At 47.8% G+C, this 18,653-nt stretch overlaps 2 protein-coding genes across 2 annotated transcripts in view; one reads left to right on the forward strand and one right to left on the reverse strand.

Moving 5' to 3' along the window:
• The window catches only part of stab2 (stabilin 2), a 54,630-nt gene extending 51,135 nt beyond the window's left edge, over positions 1-3,495 (forward strand). The window contains exons 64-69 of the mRNA XM_061229058.1: positions 21-140; positions 314-463; positions 1,408-1,521; positions 1,650-1,781; positions 1,873-2,067; positions 2,924-3,495. Of these exons, the coding sequence (XP_061085042.1) occupies positions 21-140; positions 314-463; positions 1,408-1,521; positions 1,650-1,781; positions 1,873-2,067; positions 2,924-2,974 (762 nt within the window). The 3' untranslated portion in view covers positions 2,975-3,495. The remainder of the gene's footprint in view (positions 1-20; positions 141-313; positions 464-1,407; positions 1,522-1,649; positions 1,782-1,872; positions 2,068-2,923) is intronic.
• A 390-nt stretch (positions 3,496-3,885) lies between these two features.
• Positions 3,886-18,653, reverse strand: nt5dc3 (5'-nucleotidase domain containing 3). Its single transcript, XM_061229059.1, has 14 exons — positions 18,246-18,653; positions 16,954-17,138; positions 15,799-15,873; positions 13,588-13,643; positions 12,030-12,120; positions 11,505-11,642; positions 10,406-10,466; positions 9,916-10,018; positions 9,310-9,411; positions 8,436-8,517; positions 7,962-8,048; positions 7,360-7,500; positions 7,056-7,120; positions 3,886-6,451 (listed from the first exon to the last, which is right to left on the reverse strand). The coding sequence occupies exons 1-14, from the start codon at positions 18,571-18,573 to the stop codon at positions 6,184-6,186; spliced, it is 1,782 nt and encodes a 593-aa protein (XP_061085043.1). The 5' UTR covers positions 18,574-18,653; the 3' UTR covers positions 3,886-6,183.

Genomic DNA, 18,653 nt, shown 5'->3' on the forward strand with positions numbered 1-18,653 from the left:
CTCTTCTTTTTTTTTTACAGCAAATCCTTAACTACTCCAGTTACTCGAGGCAGGGCAAAGAGTTCCTGGGCCGGCTGAACAACATCACCGTCCAGTCCACCCTGTTCGTGCCGGACAACAGCGGGCTGTACGACAACAAGGTCAGAGGTCACACAGGGGTCAAGGGGGTCAGGGAAGCTGTGTGCTGAATAAAGCAGGATTGACCGGGGGAAGAAGGGGAAAGTGCAAACATAAACGAGCATGCAGTACAGTACGCACGCTCGCACCTTCTTCTGATTGGCCGTTGCGCCGTTCTGCGGGGGGCGGGACACAGACCCTGTCGGAGCGGGACATGGAGTACCACCTCTCAGAGGGCGGGGCGCTGTACCTCCAGGACCTGACGAACGGCACCCGCATCAACACCCGGCTGGGGCACAGCCTCCAGGTCCGCGGCATCGCCGACTTCCGCAACGCCAGCATCCTGGTGAGAGCCGCCGTTTCACACCCGGAAAGGAGAACCAAGCGACGACAACTGTGTTTGAACATTGAGTTTGGGTCGGTTTTCCCATTCGAGTGGGAACTTCCACTTTCGTTTCAGTTTTAATTTTGACGTTGATCAAATCGTGATGTCGGTCAGTTTCCTAATTCAAGGTAACCCTTGATTTTTACAGCCCGTTAATTACCTACCGTTTACTGTGTAAATGCACGGCTACTTGTGTAATTATCTGGTAACCGCTCTTATTTCAGCGGTAAGATGAAACAAAGTCAGTAAGTACCATATGTAAGTACTATTTAAATATGTTTTACATGCCGGTTCATAGTACCTACCTCTGAAATCGAAATAGCTACAAGTTAAGTACCTGGTATTTACATAGTAAATGGCGTTACCTTGAATTTGCATAAGGAAAATAGGCGGCACGGATGGTGCAGTGGGTAGCACTGCACTGGTTTGAATCCCCAGTTTGCATGTTCTCCCCGTGTTTGCGTGGGTTTCTTCCGGGAACTCCGGTTTCCTCCCACAGTCCAAAGACATGCAGGTTAGGCTGATTGGAGAGTCTAAATTGCCCGTGGGTATGAGTGTGTGAGTGAATGGTGTGTGTGCCCTGCGATGGACTGGCGACCTGTCCAGGGTGTATTTCCGCCTTTCGCCCAATGTATGCTGGGATAGGCTCCAGCCCCCCTGTTCAGGATAAGTTGGTTAAGATAATGGATGGATGAAAGCTGAAATTCCCATTAAAATGGGAAAACCAATTAAAAACAGCAATGTTTTTTTACCATGTTTCGTCACACAACCCCCAGTTTGGGAACCCCAGTTCGAACCTACCACTAGGGGGCACACTGAATTTTTTAACTCAGCAGAACCGAGAAACCAAACTCATTCCTCAAACTTCTCCTCGCTCCCGCATTCTCTCGTTCCTTCCACCCCAGACCTCGTCCCGTTACATCAACGCACAATTCCTCATCGACTGGGACATCCTGGCGTCCAACGGGATCATCCACGTCCTCCAGGGGCCCCTGGAAGCCCCGCCCAAGAAGCCCGAGGTGAGCGTGACCTCGTTTCCTCCGTCTCTCCCGTGAAAGGTTTCTCCGCTTGTTTTTGTGTCCCGCCGGGGCCCCAAATGAACGGCAGTGCCCCTGACCTCCCGCCCGTCCTGCGCGCTATCCCGCAGTTCCACGCGGGACACAAGGCCGGGATGGGCCTGGGGCTGCTGCTGGTGGCTCTGCTCCTGGGCGCGGCCGCCTTCGTCCTGCACCGCTTCCACGGCCAGCGGGCCAAGCCCTTCCAGTTCCACTACTTCAAGGTGAGAGCGCCCCCCGGGGGCCGGCCCCGCGCACTGCTCCGGTTACCGCGGCGGGTTTGCGGGGCCGTCACCGTCCGTCTCTTCCCTCCAGGACGAGGACGGGGACCCGGCCGAAGCCCCACAGGCCGGAGACGACCCCGACGACCCCAAGGCCAACATCTCCAACCCCGTCTACGACTCCGCGGGCCCCGCCCCCGCCACCCCGGCCGGCCCCGCCGCGTACCCCGCCTCCCCGACTCCCGCGTACTCTGCCTCCCCCTCGTACCCCTCCTACATGGGCTTCTCGGTGAGTGCTCCTGCTCCTGCCCCGGGCTTGATTCTGCCCCAGGCCTGATTCTGCCCCAGGCCTGCTTCTGCCCCAACCCTGCTTCTGCCCCAGGCCTGATTCTGCCCCAGCCCTGATTCTGCCCCAGATCTGCTCCTGCCCAAGGCTTGATTCTGCCCCAGCCCTTATTCTGCACCAGCCCTGCTCCTGCCCCAGGCCTGATTCTGCCCCAGGCCTGATTCTGCACCAGCCCTGATTCTGCCCCAGCCCTGCTTCCGTCAGCCGTAGCCGACACAACAGATACGCTCCAGAAGGGATCATCAAATCCTGGCCCTCAAATCAAAATCCGGCCCTGGTCTTTTTCTCTCCCGTGTCATTAACTGAACAGTTGGTGCAGCTGCGATTGGCCAGACTGCCTTCACACCTGACTCCCAGGTAAAGGGAGGGTGGAAAACCAGCAGAGGACCCTGATTTGATGATTTCTTCCATCCCTGATATTACGTCTACTTCCCAGTAGGGGGATGCAGTCGTATATTACACTCCATTATGTGAGTGTCCATGGAGACACATACCCAAGGACACAACAGCCCTTGATCACACACCTTTATGAATATTATAATTCTAGCATTAAAGCTGCCATGACGCAAGGCTGGGGTTTTTAGGTTTTATATATTTCTATGCATTCTGACCACAGACCATAGACAAGTCATGGACAGGATTTAAAAGCACAAAAAACATGTTTTGCTCCACCATTCAACCAGTGTAACTGGGACCAGAGAAGTTAAAACCATTTCTCAGACTGAAGCCAGGACAGTGAGATGATTGACACCTTCCACGACCAATGGCTTGCCTTGATGTGACCTCTGTGTCTTTGCAGGACGGAGACACAGACGGTCTTGTGGAAAACGACCTGCTCCAGGACAGCTGAGAGGGGGTACACACACACACACACACACACACACACACACACTCACACACACACTCACATGTCCCCGAACAACAGTCTCGTTGCAACCGCCGATGTGGATGTGGAGCATGTGAGCTACCCATGACCTTATACCCACAGCAGCCACAAGAGGACACCACTGTAGCACTCTGCAGTCTGCCTACCAGTTGAACGGAACCACTCATTTTTTTTTGTTACATGAAACAATATGAACAATTAAAATAAAACCGTTCATGGAAAACAGGTTGCTAGACGAAACCCAAACACAACTTACCTCTGCTGTTCTGCCAATTGTACTTGTGTGCGTACATCTGTACCGTTCACAGCGTGTGAGAAATGAAGCGTTTTAATTTCATCCGCATTTTGACAAGCTGTGAAATTTTATGTAGCATCTAATGTGAAAACGGGCAGTCCGTGTACGTTGATTTGACCGTCGAATTCTGCGTTCCCGTTAAATGTGACTGAAGTGTGCTTGAGCAAAACTAAAAAGGAATGAGAGTCCATCTTGAATGTTTCCGAGTTATCATTTCATTTTCACAAAGGCTAAAAAGGCCATTCCGACACGCACAATACCACACAAACTGAACACAAGATATCACACCAGGGGCCTAGATACATGCTATTTAAAATTTTTGTTTTGAGTCAAATCTTTTTGTTCATTGTGCAGTTTCAGTCTCCGTGCCTAAAATGCGTCTTCAGGATAAAACCACCGTGCTAACCACAATGCCCCTTGGGAACGCGGTGACAGAAGCAGTGCACTACTGTTTCTCTCAATACTGCGACTCAACCATTGCTCAACTGGTACTGAGTACGCCTCAACTTTGACCTACAATCTATACACCAATATGAACATTTTTTGATCATTCGTGGGGTCAGGAAAGAGTCCACCGGACCACAAGGTGCCAGACATTTTAATAAATAATTACAGAATACAAACAGCACAACCGGATACAGGTGAATGCAGAGGACTGGAGACACAACTCGGCAAGCGTGGTTCCCTGTGATGTCATGGAGCCTTGATGGACAGCTCAACCCAGGCCCACCGTCTTGTGATGAATTGGAAGTACAGCGAGTCACTGTTTCCCTTTTAAGTCTTAAAAACCAAATAAAACAACCGATTTAAAAGTCGACTAAAATGCTGTATTGTACAACATGCGACGTAAATGTCTCAGGCAATTATACATGCCTGTTTTGGGTGCTTTGGGCTCATTCCCATGTATCGCAAGAAAGACCACGTTAGAAAGTAACGGCGAAATAAAATACTCGGGTACTACTCCAAGGTGCAACTCATAATCCAATCACTACACCCACAGACCATTAAAATAATAAGTTTTACACCAAGACAAATTCATAAAATAATGTGCTTTAACCATTTGACCTTGTTTCGAGGCCCTGGGGCAGGGAGGCCATTTCGGGGCGGATCTAAATGTAGAGGTTATGGCCTGCAGCTGTTGCCTCGGTCTCTAAGCCCAGTGGCGTGTGGTTACCGGCCACTGAGAGACAGCCGAGATCTGGTTCTCGCTCTCGCTGCCTGACGCCACTTTAACCCTTGACGGTGTGACATCGCGGATACACGATTGTAATGTTCTCGACTGAACACTGTGCTGATGTAACGATCGTGACCAGTAATTTAAAAGCAGTGGAGTTCTAGAACTGACTTTGAAAACAAACAAACACAAAAAACATTACAAAAAAACTTACTGGTATACAAGGGTTAATGTGAGAGTATCGACCGACCAGTAAACGATGCTGTCCAGCTCTTGGTAACGCTTTTACAATAAGTTTCCACGAATTGGCATTGTTAACGAACTACGACTGAGACGTTAATCTGTGCAGGTCTGTTAATGTATTTGTACATCATGAATTAGTGTTAGCAACTACAGTTTAGTTATTTAACTAGTTATTGGCAATTTTAAATTAAATGTTACTTCGCTGACGCAAACACGGCTTACAGTTGATTAGACTAGGCAGGGGACAATCCCCCCTGGATTGAAGTCAGTAATGTAACTATGATAACTATGTGAATGTATTTGTTTATATTTAACTAATTATAAATTCATCCTATGGTTTGCTAACGTCTAAATATCATGTCACAAATACGTTAGTTGGTTAACAAATGCAATAACTAATGAGAAGTTAATTGATGTATTTGTCCGTCATTAATTCATGTTAACAACTACATAAGTTGATGGAAATTCATGGACTGTATTGTTAAGTGTGACCCAGCTCGTGTTCTTAGGCTTGGCAGCCCACCTGAATCATTTGTCCATCCGATCCATCTTGGTTCATAACACAAGATTATTGCTTCCTGTGTCTCCATCGCTCGTCTGCTCAGCTCTCGGACTAAATAGTGCATTTTAGAAAATAAATACTGCACTATGCAAGCCTGGTTTCAGCCGAACGTCGCCATTCAGTCTTGTACGGCGGGACCCTAGCCTGTGCCTTAGGTATGTCCCACCGAGTCAAAGCTCGATTCAGCTTTTGGTAACATAAGCGAACATCAATTCCCACAACATATTCCACGAGTCTTTCAAGTGCATGTACCACACCCACCCACACAAGAAATGGTGAAGTGTTCATGGTGTGAAATGCTCCAAATTCCAGCAAGACTGCTGAAAACTATCAACGGTTCATATCACAAAAGGCAAATCTAAAACACCCAGGAATTGCTAGGCAACATCGAAAATGGGACCGTAGGAACCCCAAGGGCAGTCTCTGATTGGGCCCCCACAGTCCTGGTAGGAGGAGCTTACCTCAGTATTAAAGGTACAATAGGTAATTTCAGACTTGTAATGGTCAAGAGAGGAATTGCAGCGTCAAACACCTTCAAACCACAACACTGTTTATCCCTGCTCCTTCTCTGCCAACACGCTGACGTTGAAACGCCACTGGCTATGACAATTAGAACCAATTTTCAACCAATGAGCTAGAATTATTGTACAGCTCTACCATGTTTTGGTGCAGAGCGCTGGGCCGTCAACTGCATATCTTGAAACCCGAATTTAGGGACTATAAACGCGGGCAGAGGGTGAGTCGACATGCCGGTGAGCCTTTTTTTCAACGATGGGAAGGGATTTACAACGGTCTCGTAACAATGTTTTAACACAAAAATCTTACCTATTGCACCTTTAAATCTACAACACGGCACAACAAGGGCCACAGCAACGGCCGTTTGAAAGGGGTGGGAGGTCCTACTCGGACGTGACCTGGGCCCTCTGGGGCCGGAAGGGGATCTTGAGGGCGCCGGCGCTGGTCTGCTCGGGCCAGTAGGGGGCCTCGTGCTGCAGCGGGTTTCGGCGGGGGAAGAAGGTGTGCCGTAAGTCGTAGCGCAGCAGGCAGCTCAGCGACGCCATGTAGACGTCGGCGAACCGCGAGAGGCGGCGGGAGAAGTAGGTGGGGTTGTGGTAGGTGCGGAAGAGGCTCCCGAACTGACTGTTGAAGATGTTCTTCGTCCGTGACCTGTTGGGTGGGGGTAGTGGTTCAGTTGAAAGAAAAAAAATACTTCACAAAAAAACTTGTTTTTCTCTCGTGTGCAATCTCCGATGTTACTCGCACGTGTGTGTCGGCGGTTTTCTGATCGTTAGAAATGTTTTCATATGCATTTCAGCACCACTGACGGTGCCACCAGTGGTGTGTGGATTTCCAGTAGCCTAACTGTATCGATACTCAACACGTGAGCTGTCTGTGCCATTTCAGGCTAGCTGGCCTTAATGATAACCGGAATAACAACATAGCCATTGTCGAAATTGTGTTGAGTGCGATCGTGCTAGTTACGGCATTATGAGCCCTGCTCCAATTAAAGTTATGTAAACATGTAAAGATTCTGTCCACGGCAGTTTGGCCGTCAGAAATCAAAACAATAGGAAGCAGCAGGAGTAGCAAGCACACTTATGACTATTATAATTATTATAGTATTCTACTTCAAATGGATTTTAAGTGCAAATATATGAAATTCATAACATCTCCACCATTGTTAAACCTTGAAAACGATGAAACTGATATAACTGTACAATTTCACAAAGCCATTAAAAAAAACTCCAACTCCCAGCATGCACTGCACTACCGTATGTCTTCTCTCTCTTTGATCCACTCCTGGAGGACCGCTTCAGCAGCCGGGTCTCTGTGCACCTGGAGCGGAGGGAGAGAGACCCTCTGCATGGGGCTGACTGCGGCCATTTTGTTCACAATTTACAGACTCCAATTTGTGTCCAGTCCAAGAATAATAATAATAATAATAATAATAATAAACAAAATAATATACAAACGTTTACAAAAATAAACATTGCCTACTTAAACAAATAAACACTATTGCCTACTATTGCCCCCCCCCCCCCCCCAGACCCCACGGCGCCCCCCTGTGGCCAGACCTGCATGTGCTCCACCAAGGTGGTGAGGCTCTGCAGCCAGGTCATGGTGTGGACGTACTCCTCCGTGTTCATGATCTTTATCTCCTTCCGCAGCTCGGGGATGATGGCCCCCGTCCGCCAGCCGTGCTTCAGCGTCAGGTCCTGAGTGCAGACAGCGGCGCGGCTTCATTTCCATTCACTTACATTCATACCGTAGCATAGCGTAACAGAGCATAGCATAGCATAGCATTACATGGCATAGCGTAGCATAACAGAGCATAGCGTAGCATAGCATAACAGAGCATAGCGTAGCATAGCAAGACAGAGCATAGCGTAGCATAGCAAGACAGAGCATAGCGTAGCCTAGCATAACAGAGCATAGCATGGCATAGCATAACAGAGCATAGCGTAGCATAGCATAACATAGCATAGCACAGCATAACATAGCTTAGCCTAACATAGCATAACATGGCATAGCACAGCACACACACTCACACACGCACACTCACACGCACATGCGCACACACCCCTCACACACACACACACACACACACACACACACACACACACACACACACACACACACAGAGGGACGTAAATGAGCTCAGCGTGCTGGTACTCACGGCCAGGTCGCTGTAGATGTGATCCCCGAAATACAGCACTTTGGAGCCCCTCCAGCCCGTCAGACGCAGGAACTCATACAGGTTCCCCTGCGGCAGGAGGGAACGCACAAGAGAAGTGTGTGTGTGTGTGTGTGTGTGTGTGTGTGTGTGAGAAAGATAAAAGTGTGTGTGTGAGAGAGAGGGATAGAGAGAGGTTATGTACTCACCCACACATGGATTTAGTCTGTGTGTGTGTGTGTGTGTGTCTGTGAGTGAGTGAGTGTGTGTGTGTGAGTGTGTGTGTGTGTGTATGTCTGTCTGTGTCTGCATGTGTGTATCTGTGTGTGCGTTTACGAGAGAGCTGCACGTCGCTGGAAGATGTTCAGGTTGTTCAGCAGATTTGAGATACATGAGCATGAGACAGGGGACTAATCTAATCACCACAGGGTCAGCCAGCAGAGTGTGTGTATCTGTGTGTGGCAGAAGGGTTGTTACCTGCTTGTAGATCTGCCCCTTCTCCAGGCAGTGTATCCTGTCCCACAGCAGAGTCCCTCTATCAGTCACACGCCGGAAGGGCCTGGGGAAACACACACACATACATACAGTCAGACACACACACACACATACACACAGACACACAGACTCACACACACATACACACACACACACACACAGTCAGACACACACACACACATAGTCAGACACACACACAGTCAGAAACACACACATACACACAGTCAGACACACACACACACACATACAGTCAGACACACACACACACACACACACACACACACACATACATACAGTCAGAAACACACAGTCACACACACACACACACACACACACATACAGTCAGACACACACAGATACACACACACAGTCAGATACACATACAGACACACACAGTCAGACAACACACACATACAGTCAGACACACACACATACAGTCAGACAGACACACACAGTCAGACACACACACACACACATACAGTCAGACATACACTGATACACACACAGTCAGATGAACAGTCAGACACACACACACACACACACATACCTACATAGTCAGACACACACAGATACACACACACACGCACGCACGCACGCACACACACACAAGTGCAGACCATTATGCAGACACAGCCACACAGAGGCAGACAGTGAAATAGATCCACACAGAAAGACAAAGATACAGACAGAAGGACAGACAGAACCAGACAGCAGGACATACGCAGCACAGACAGAGACAGAAATGGAAAAAAACTGCCCTTCACAAAGACATACAGAACAGCATCCTGTAGCTGCACGAAAGGACTGCATTTAAAGTTCACAGTTCACTTTCTCACGCCTCTCTCTCTGCACTCACTTTCTCCGGTCGTTGAAGAAGCCCGGCTTGTCGGCCTGCACAATAACCACATCAAACAGCTCCCTCCAGTCCTTCCCCACGATGTAGTTCATCCCCCGGTTCCTGTGGGAGACCAGCGCACGCAGACTCTGCGTCATGGCAACATGCCGTTTCCACGGCAGCGACAGTGCGGCCTTTAGGAACAGTCACGCCAGCCTCTTTCTAATTCACGTCCTTGCTTCATTCGGTCCCGGCTTATCTCCTAGACCAGAACCAGCAGCACAGGGCCGAATGTGGTTTTATTCCGGGAGACCCGGGTCATCTGGGGCCAGGTTCACAGACACGGATTAAACTTAGTCCGAGACCAAATAAAATTTCGAATGGAGACTCTCTGTATAAAACTTGCTTCAGTCTGATGCTTGGCTTAATCTGTGTCTGTGAAGCTGGCCCTTGGTGTGGCAGGCTGGAAGTTGCGCAAGAGTGGGTGTGAGTGTGTGTGTCCGCATGTGTGTGTGCGTTTATGTCATGCTGCGGATCGTGGCTATACTCAGAGAAACACAGTAGTTACTGCAACAGTAACAGACAGACGGACAGACACACACACACACACACAGAGCAGGTACTCACACAAAGTCAAAGGGGCTGTTGGTGATGAGGAACATCTTCTTCCCGTTCTCCGCCAGCTTCTTCAGCACGGCGTGGGTTTCTTCACCATAACAGATGTACTTCTCTGTGCACACACACACACGCACACACACACGCACATGCACACGCACACGCAGACACACACGTGCACACACACACGTAAATGTGCTTGTCCCACACATCCACTCCTCTCCTTCCTTAACATACATTTACACTGTGGGAACCCTCAGGGAAAACTGTAAATTTAGATACTTTCTGATACTTCAGACACAAGTTAGAAAACAATATGTACAACTACAATCAGACATAGGACATACTGTCCAGTATATTGGACAGTGTGGGGGAAAACCTTATCTTAATTTTGTATTTAACTGTTACTTTTCAGCTTAATCCCACAATCGAGTACGGTTACGTCTCCGCAAAACGGACACACTTCCCTGCTGCGTGTGGAGACAGAGACGGGCGTGATTACCGATGTCGGCCTCCACGGCCCGGTACAAGATGCCCTTCACGTGCACATCTCTGATGGCCGCCTGCCAACACGGGGAGGGGGGAGGCAAAGGTCAAACTTTCAAACGCCGCAGCTTAATTCAAACACAGTTCCAAAAGTTTCCTCACGGAAAAGATTCAGAAAGAGTCAAGCTAAACAGTAATTGCCATGGGAACGGAATGTTTCCAGATCTAAACAATACCCAATGTTGCATTTATCTCCCCTTATTACTACAATTAATTTGCTCAAAAGACAAATCATAAAAGGTCTCAACTTGTTGCAGAGTGAACAAATATATACTTTCTTAGCATCGAATGCAATTGTGAGCGGTATAAAAAGGTTATTATTAGAGTTCAGAGAACAGCTGAATGTGACGGTTTAACAAAAGGCTTTTCGAAATTAGGAGGGAAACATTGCCTCACATACTTTTCACTGAGTAACAGAATCATGAAGAACGAAGCACTGTGCTTCAGAATCACAGCGAATGAAGCACTGTGCTTCAGAATCACAGGGAGTGAAGCACTATGTTTCAGGACTCGGACAAATAACTATACAGCCAATCACCACTCTGACAAAGGAACTAACCAGCCAATCAGCACACTGACAAATAACTATACAGCCACTCACCACTCTGACGAAGGTACTAAACAGCCAATCGCCACTCTGACAAAAACTAACCAGCCAATCACAACACCGACAAATAACTATACGGCCAATCACCACTCTGACAAAGGATCTAAACAGCCAATCACCACGCTGGTGGATGACCTAAGCAGGGACGCTCACAGCTCAGTGGGCCAAACAGAACTGAGGGGCAGATGGTGGTGGGGGAGCTGCCACTCTAAAATTAGACTGGAGCAAAGAAAAAAAAAAAGGGATAGGCTCAACTCTACCAGCCTCCTATTAAAAATACAATAAATGAAATCGGAGAATGAAAATGCTTGCAGCACATAGGAAGGTGGCGTGGCACAAACGGGTCAACCTAAAAAAGACGTCCTCACGGCCGTTACCTAATGCCTGACTGTGGCATCTTTCGCGCTGGAACTGAGCGCGTTTCTCACTGTAGTCAGCCGCCTCTCACCTTGACGTCTTTGTAGAGGTGGACAGGCTCGTAGTCGATGTTGTGTCTCATGAAGTAGTCGTTGACGCAGCAGAGCAGGGTCATCTCGGGCAAGGAGAAGATGTCCATGAACTGCTTCATGGCGTGGCCCTGGGAGCTCTGCAGAGGTCAGAGGTCAAAGGTCAAAGGGCTCAGTCACGTGATGAGGAAGGCATTTACAATGGAGGTGCATCAGTACACTGAAGTGCACTGCAGGAAGACCCCAACGACAGCCATATGAATTTGTTGATTAAGGTGCCCCTGCTTATTGAGGTAATCAGATTGCTTCCGGGTATCCTCCCGTGTAAGTCCTGTTGTGATTTTTTTTTTACAGTCGTAATCAAAGAGCATTTCAGTGGGCCTTAGCTGATGCAGTTAGGCACAAATGATGATGTCAGAGACAATGATGTCACAAGGGGCTCCTCTATCATCGACCAACTATTGGTGGGGGGGGAGGGGGAAGGGGGAAGGGGGGGGCTATTGTCAGTGACGATGTCGCAGATTTACCTTGCCATAAAAGTCACTCATGATCTCCAGTGGTACATGGCACCCATCGTATAAGGCAATGACCTCTTTATCCGACACTGGGTGAAGGCCCCTGAGACGCACACAAACACACAAACACACACACACTTGTTTAATTAAAAAGGTGTTTAAATTAGCCCTGCTTTATGGCGTCAGACGCAGGTCAAATTCGTGTGAAGAACTTGTTTTATACAGGCACAAACTGAACGTGTTCTGGGATGCTCTGCAAACAGGTGTTAGCTCATCACACACTATCAGTAACTAACCGGACCAGCAGACTGGTCATCGGGAGCTAGTGGAAAGTATTTCGCGTGTGAAAACGTCATTAAACACCCTCCAACTGCAGCCTTCTGTTCGACAAATTACTGCTGTTCCCTGGAGCACAGCGATTTATCACCACCTAGCATTCTAGCTGCAAACGCAGTGGAGCTGTCACATCGTCCTCTTCCTTCACCGGCGAGCTGCAGCATTTGAATAACTGTACCAGTTTCCATACCGAAGAGGCAGTATTTGCGTGACCGGATTTGCACGGTCACACAAAATGTCCGACTTGTTTCCTTTAGCTTCCGTCCAATACCACACTCGTCTCCCGAGGCCATGAAAGCAGACGGGCTGATAAGATTTACACCTGGTCCGTAAACACGCCGCATTCCATGCTAGTGAGTCGTCAAAGCAGAGGCTCTGGCATTCCAAACTTTAGCTTCGCGTTAGAGTTGCGTTAAGCTGGGAGCACGCTAGGTTCAGAAGCACTCCACCTGCCTTCATAGATCTTCATACTCTCCCTCACTAAGCATATGATTTTTCTGGATGTGTCGAGTGATCGCCCGCATACCTCTCCTACACCGACACACAAATCGCTCGCATCGCTGTACATCGGTCATGCAGTACTGTGCAGAAGTCTGAGGCACCCTAGACTTTATTATATATATATGTTTCTTTTTTTGTGTGTGTTACTATAAAAGAACACATTTGAGATTTCCAAATATTCCTTTTCCAAAATATTTCATTTTACATTTTTTGTATTTAATTTTTAAAAATGTAACATTAAAGTAAGCAATTGACTACTTTTCACATAAAAACTTGATCAAGGCTGTCTGAGATCAGAAGCAAGGAGCCAACCAAAGTCTGCAGAAGAACTGTGGCAAGTTCTCCAACATGCTTGGAACAACCTCCCTGCTGATTGTCTTATTGAACTCTCATTGATCTCAGAGAAGTGATGCAGTTGTAACGCCGAAGGGTGGTCACAAAAAATATTGATTTGATTCAGTTTTTAACTATTCTGCCAAATTACTCAAATGTAATGTAAAATGTATAGTACGTTTATTTAGTACCTTTCATTGAATTCTTTTTGAAAGAATCTTATCTGTACAGAATGTAATACAGGTGCCTAAGACTTTTGCACAATACTGTATGTGCTATAATGCCTCATTCCACTGCTTCCCCCACCTTTCTTTTGGCCCAACCATATTCCCAGAATCCCGTTCACCTTTTTGTCAGCGCGTGTAGATATCGCTCGCACACCTGGCCGTCCTTCACATACCTGTACACCGTCCCCAACTGAATGTAGTGAAAGGCATCGATCTTCATCAGCAAGGCCTGAGGAAGACATAGGACAAACACATCACAGGAATGCAAACGAACACAGCCTGTAGCGTAGCGGTTAAGGTGAACGACAGGGAGCCGCAATGTCGGCGGTTAGATCCCCGGTGTAGCCACAATAAGAGCTTGGCCCTTAACCCTGCATTGCTCCAGGGGAGGACTGTCTCCTGCTTAGTACGATCAACTGTACGTCACTCTGGATAAGAGCGTCTGCCAAGTGCCATTAATGTCATGTCGTGTAATGTAATAGTGGAAGAGACTATTTCACCGACATTGCCAAACAGGTCTGAAAATGTTCAGCAGCGAGACGAACGATTTTTGGGGGGTGACCCATTCGGGGAGTGATTAATGAACACGAGAGAAACACAGACGCCCGGTCCCGAGCATACCATTGTTGGCTCGACCGCGCACGAGCTCTGTTTTCACGGAGGCGTTGGCCCATCTATCATCCGAACACCCCACAGCTGTGAAGAATTTATGGGAGTAGGCACTGTGAGATTCATGCCCTGCAACAGGACTGGATCACATGGGCTTACGCCATCGACGTCACAGCTCCGGATCACACTTGTTCTGTCGAATCCTTCTTCTTGCTTTGCATCACATTGACCGCCCTCCGATTCTTTATCTTCAGCGTTTTTTACCTGGTATGCCTTCCTGTTACCTGAGGCAGTCCTCCATTCGCGCAATCTCTGTTTGCATGTCGTCTGAAGAGATTGGTTTAAGAGATAGCAGCTGTTTGGGCTGTTAGCGTCTGCTCTTTCCTAGCTCAGTAGAGATTGGAAGATTCCGGTAGTCTCCAGTCGTTCAGTGCTTCACCTCCCCTTTGAATATAGCTTAGAAGCCTTCCTCGCTTTCTTTACACATTTCTAATTGCTTTTTTGCACCTATGTTCGAGTACCTATGATACTTTGACACCTTTCATGGAATTACTTGCCCGGGATGCTGCCTGCAGGTCTGCCTGCTCACCTGTACCCACCCCGTTACCTGGCTTAATTACATTACATTACATTATTGGCATTTGGCAGACGCTCTTATCCAGAGCGACGTACAACAAAGTGCATACCCATAACCAGGGATAAGTTCGCTGAAAGACCCTAGAGGGAAGTACAATTTCAACTGCTACCTGTACAACAAAGATAAGGACAAACAAACAAACAGAGCAAAAGTGACCAAAGTTAACTATCCAAACACTGCTTACCTAGCCAACTAAAAATACCGATACACAAAGCAAGTCACAGAGACAACAATTAAGGTTCACAGGGAAGTAGGGAGGGATGGGGAGAGGTGCTGCTTGAAGAGGTGTGTCTTCAGCTTGCGCTTGAAGGTGGGGAGAGATTCTATAGTTCTGACCTCAACGGGGAGTTCGTTCCACCACCGTGGAGCCAGAACAGACAGTAGTCGTGAGCGTGAGGTGGAGGTTCTGAGAGGGGGAGGTGCCAAACGGCCTGTGGAGGCTGAACGAAGAGGTCTGGCAGGGGTGTAGGGTCTGATGATTTTTTGCAGATAAGCTGGGGAAGACCCTTTAACTGCTTGGAAGGCTAGCACCAATGTTTTGAATTTGATGCGAGCCATGACAGGCAGCCAGTGCAGGGAAGTAAGCAGGGGGGTGACGTGCGAGTATTTGGGAAGGTTGAAGACCAGACGAGCTGCTGCATTCTGGATGAGTTGGAGGGGTCTGATGGCGGACGCTGGGAGGCCAGCCAAGAGGGAATTGCAGTAGTCCAGGCGGGACAGAACCATCGCTTGGACCAGGAGCTGGGTCGAGTAGGGGGTGAGAAACTCCACATCAACAATATGTCGCTTGAACTAGCTTATTCACGGTACGCATCCCTCAAAACCTACAGAAAATGTCAGCGGCCATTTAAAATTAGAGATTCAATTTTTGACTTTTGACAAATAGGCTCGCGGTGGCTTGGTTTATTTCATGACAAGGGCGGCCTGTAGCGTAGCGGTTACGGTACATAACTGGGACGCGCAAGGCCGGTTCGATCCCAGGTGTAGCCACGTTAAGATCCGCACAGCTGTCGGGCCCTTGAGCGAGCCCCTAACCCCTGCATTGCTCCAGGGGAGGACTGTCTCCTGCTTAGTCGAATTAACTGTACGTCACTCACCCTGCTGTGGGCAGTTCCCCTTGCCTTTTAGCTGCACTCACCTTCTGGACGTCGTAGTGCAGGCCCCGAATGACGAAGTCTGGGATGTAGTCATACTCCCGAAGGCCGTCTGGGTACTATGGGGAGAGGGAAAACCGGCTGAAAGAGAGGACGATTCAAGAGAAGAGGCTCTCGTCCTCCAGGACACAATCACTGGGATGAAAGATCAAAACCCTTAGTTCTATCATGCTTTCTGTTGGACTGACTGATCAATCTGTAGCATTAAAGTTATATTTACATGCAGCATTTTTACCTTGGAAATATTATAATATAACCGTGCATAACCGAGGTATATCTGTGCTATCGCTGTCTCTGCGCGCGCCAAAAGTGCAAGATTTGTGCTCCTTCACCTGTATTCGTTATTATAAAATGTGTTTGGGATGTTTCTGGGCGTGGCGCTGTTTTTCTGAGGGTGGAGGGGTGTGTGGGGCTACAGAGCCGGTGGGGTGGGTTTAGATATCGGGAGCGTCTACATGATAACTATACATCCAGCTACTGCAATGGCGGAGGTGAAGAAGCGAATGCTAGAATCCTCCACCGAAGCGAAACAATAAACAGAATGGGCTCAGTCAAAAACCAGTCAAACCTGGAATAGGTTTTTCCTTGCCGGTGACAGCTACCAAAAAACGGAGATGTAAAGATACAAAACGGTAAAAATGAATTTGAAATATAAAAAACGAGAACGAGTTGAGTGGCCGGGGTTGAGGACAAGCTTATTTTGAGACGTGCGGTTTGATTTTATACGTGACCTTTTTATTTTTGTGATCAATCCCAGCTGAAATGCTCTGGTCTGTATGTTCACATAACTGGTTACGCAAAGCCGTGAAGGTTAAGCACTGAAATATAATGTAGTAAAATCATACACTGCTCATTTACATCCGCTAATTTCAACAGTACGGCCCCTGAGTCATTGCAGAGATTCTGCCTTGGCCCATTTAGCTCAAAACTTCAGGCATGTCCGGTTCCCCAAGCCTACAATTAGATCGCTTTTGAGAACTGGCAGCCGGGCAGCTGAAACACCCCAAACCGCTCAACAAGAACAAGAAAAAAAAACATTGACATTTGGCACTTTCACAGTGGGAAAAAGTGACGCATTGACAAAAACTAAATAGCCGACCAGTAAGAATGAGTTGGGGGGGAGTGTGAGGGGAACCGACCCTGTGCTGCTGAATGAGGATGTCTCGCGCGATGCTGAAGATCAGGGTGTGCAGATGGCGGGAGTAGAAAGCCAGGGTGTAGTCGTAATCAAAACCGTAGACCTCGATGTCCTCCAGAGTCATCTCGTTGTTGGCGAAGATGGTGTCCGGATTCACGAAGCTGCTCGATAATATCGGTATCAAATCTGCCGAATGCAACAAACATGCGGAGATGGTCACTCGTACTGTTTAGTTTGCTTCGTTGTTTGTCAGACGCTATTTGTCTGAACCTTTCCCCTCAGCAGAAATGCCCAAATTCCCCAGCAATCTTGCGAGATTATTTATTCGTTGAATGGAGCAAACAACCAGTAGAATAAGAACTTAAAGGCTCTCTGGACATTCTTTAACTGGAAATGCAAATATTCATAAAGACATTATTTATGTAATCCAGATTTATCTTGAATGCCTCTCAGAGGTCAGTGTGTGGCAGTGGTTAGCAGAACTGTCATACAGTTGCTTGAACTATTATCTGTATGCGTGTGTGTGTGTGTGTATGTGTGTGTGTGTGTGTGAGAGAGAGAGAGAGAGAGAGAGGGGGGGGGGGGGAGAGTAGACGGCAGAGAGGGATTCTGAGAGAGTATGTTTTTAGGGTTCTGCAGAAAAAAAGGGGAAAGAAACTGGGTTACTACTGTTCTCTGGGAAAAATCTGACTCCAAGGAGGAGGCGTGCTACCACGAGAACATCCCTGCAGAGGAATTGGAGAAACAGGCAATGCGAAACAGACTAAGCCCACTACACTGATTTGTGTCGATAATTACCATGTCATTATAATTTATTACCATCTTAAAATCTTTCTTTCTTAAAGTCTTGTCAGTTTACTTCTCAAATTCTATCTACAGTGTTTTTACTGGAATGGAATACCCATATAGTCTTCGCTGGTCTAAAATCGTCATATATGCAAAAGTCGGAGGAAAATAATTCTGACAATCGCCTTGCTTTTCGATTTTGAGTCGTGGCGTCACGATGTAATGTAATCTCGCTGTACATGTGTCTGGTTCTTTCGCTGCATATCTGGAAGTGATCATCCAACAAACAAGAAAGCATGTCATGTCATTCATTTTTGCAATGATAATCCCACTGTTGACAGAACAAACATTGGAGGGCACTGCATGCGGATAAGCCGTCTGTTCCGTGTTCTGATTTCTGACAGCCGTTCAACAAGAAAATAAACAAGTTACTCGTCTTCTAAATACCCCAATCTATTTTAACACTGCGTTTCTATTCCACAAATAATGATATCAGTATTTCCGTACCTTCGGTCTGTTTTTTGGTTTCATTGTAAACGGACCACAGCCAGTTGGTCATGTCTTGGCCGCTGTCAGAAGAGGTGCAAAACGTTGCCGTCGTACATTGGGGGCGGCAACGCTGTGTCAAGGCAACCAAGTCCCGCTCGGCTCTCCTTGAAACTCCGAACGCACCGAACCGCTGCAGCCAAGATCTGGTTCTCCATGAGCGAAGCGGTCGGTCGCATTGACTTCTTGCTCCGCTTTGTGTGTGCAACGCGTTTAAAGAAACCGGCAGTCGATGCAAACTGTCCGTATTTCTAAGCAGCCGAGAAAAAGAATTGGACAAGGGCGACATGACTCTTCCGTTCAGGGTCCTGCGTACCCCATGCGTTTCGGGTTGTTCCCCTTGCACAGAGCATGTAACGCAACCCGACG

This window comes from Conger conger, chromosome 19 (assembly GCF_963514075.1).
Source record: "Conger conger chromosome 19, fConCon1.1, whole genome shotgun sequence".
Classification (NCBI taxonomy): domain Eukaryota; kingdom Metazoa; phylum Chordata; class Actinopteri; order Anguilliformes; family Congridae; genus Conger; species Conger conger.

Coding starts and splice junctions, on each gene's coding strand:
- nt5dc3 (XM_061229059.1), bottom strand. CDS start 18,573: ATGTCGCCCTTGTCCAATTCTTTTTCTCGGCTGCTTAGAAATACGGAC. Junction 13,644..15,798: donor TGCACTACGACGTCCAGAAG/GTGAGTGCAGCT, acceptor TGTCTTCCTCAG/GCCTTGCTGATGAAGATCGA. Junction 10,467..11,504: donor ACCTCTACAAAGACGTCAAG/GTGAGAGGCGGC, acceptor CCGTGTTGGCAG/GCGGCCATCAGAGATGTGCA.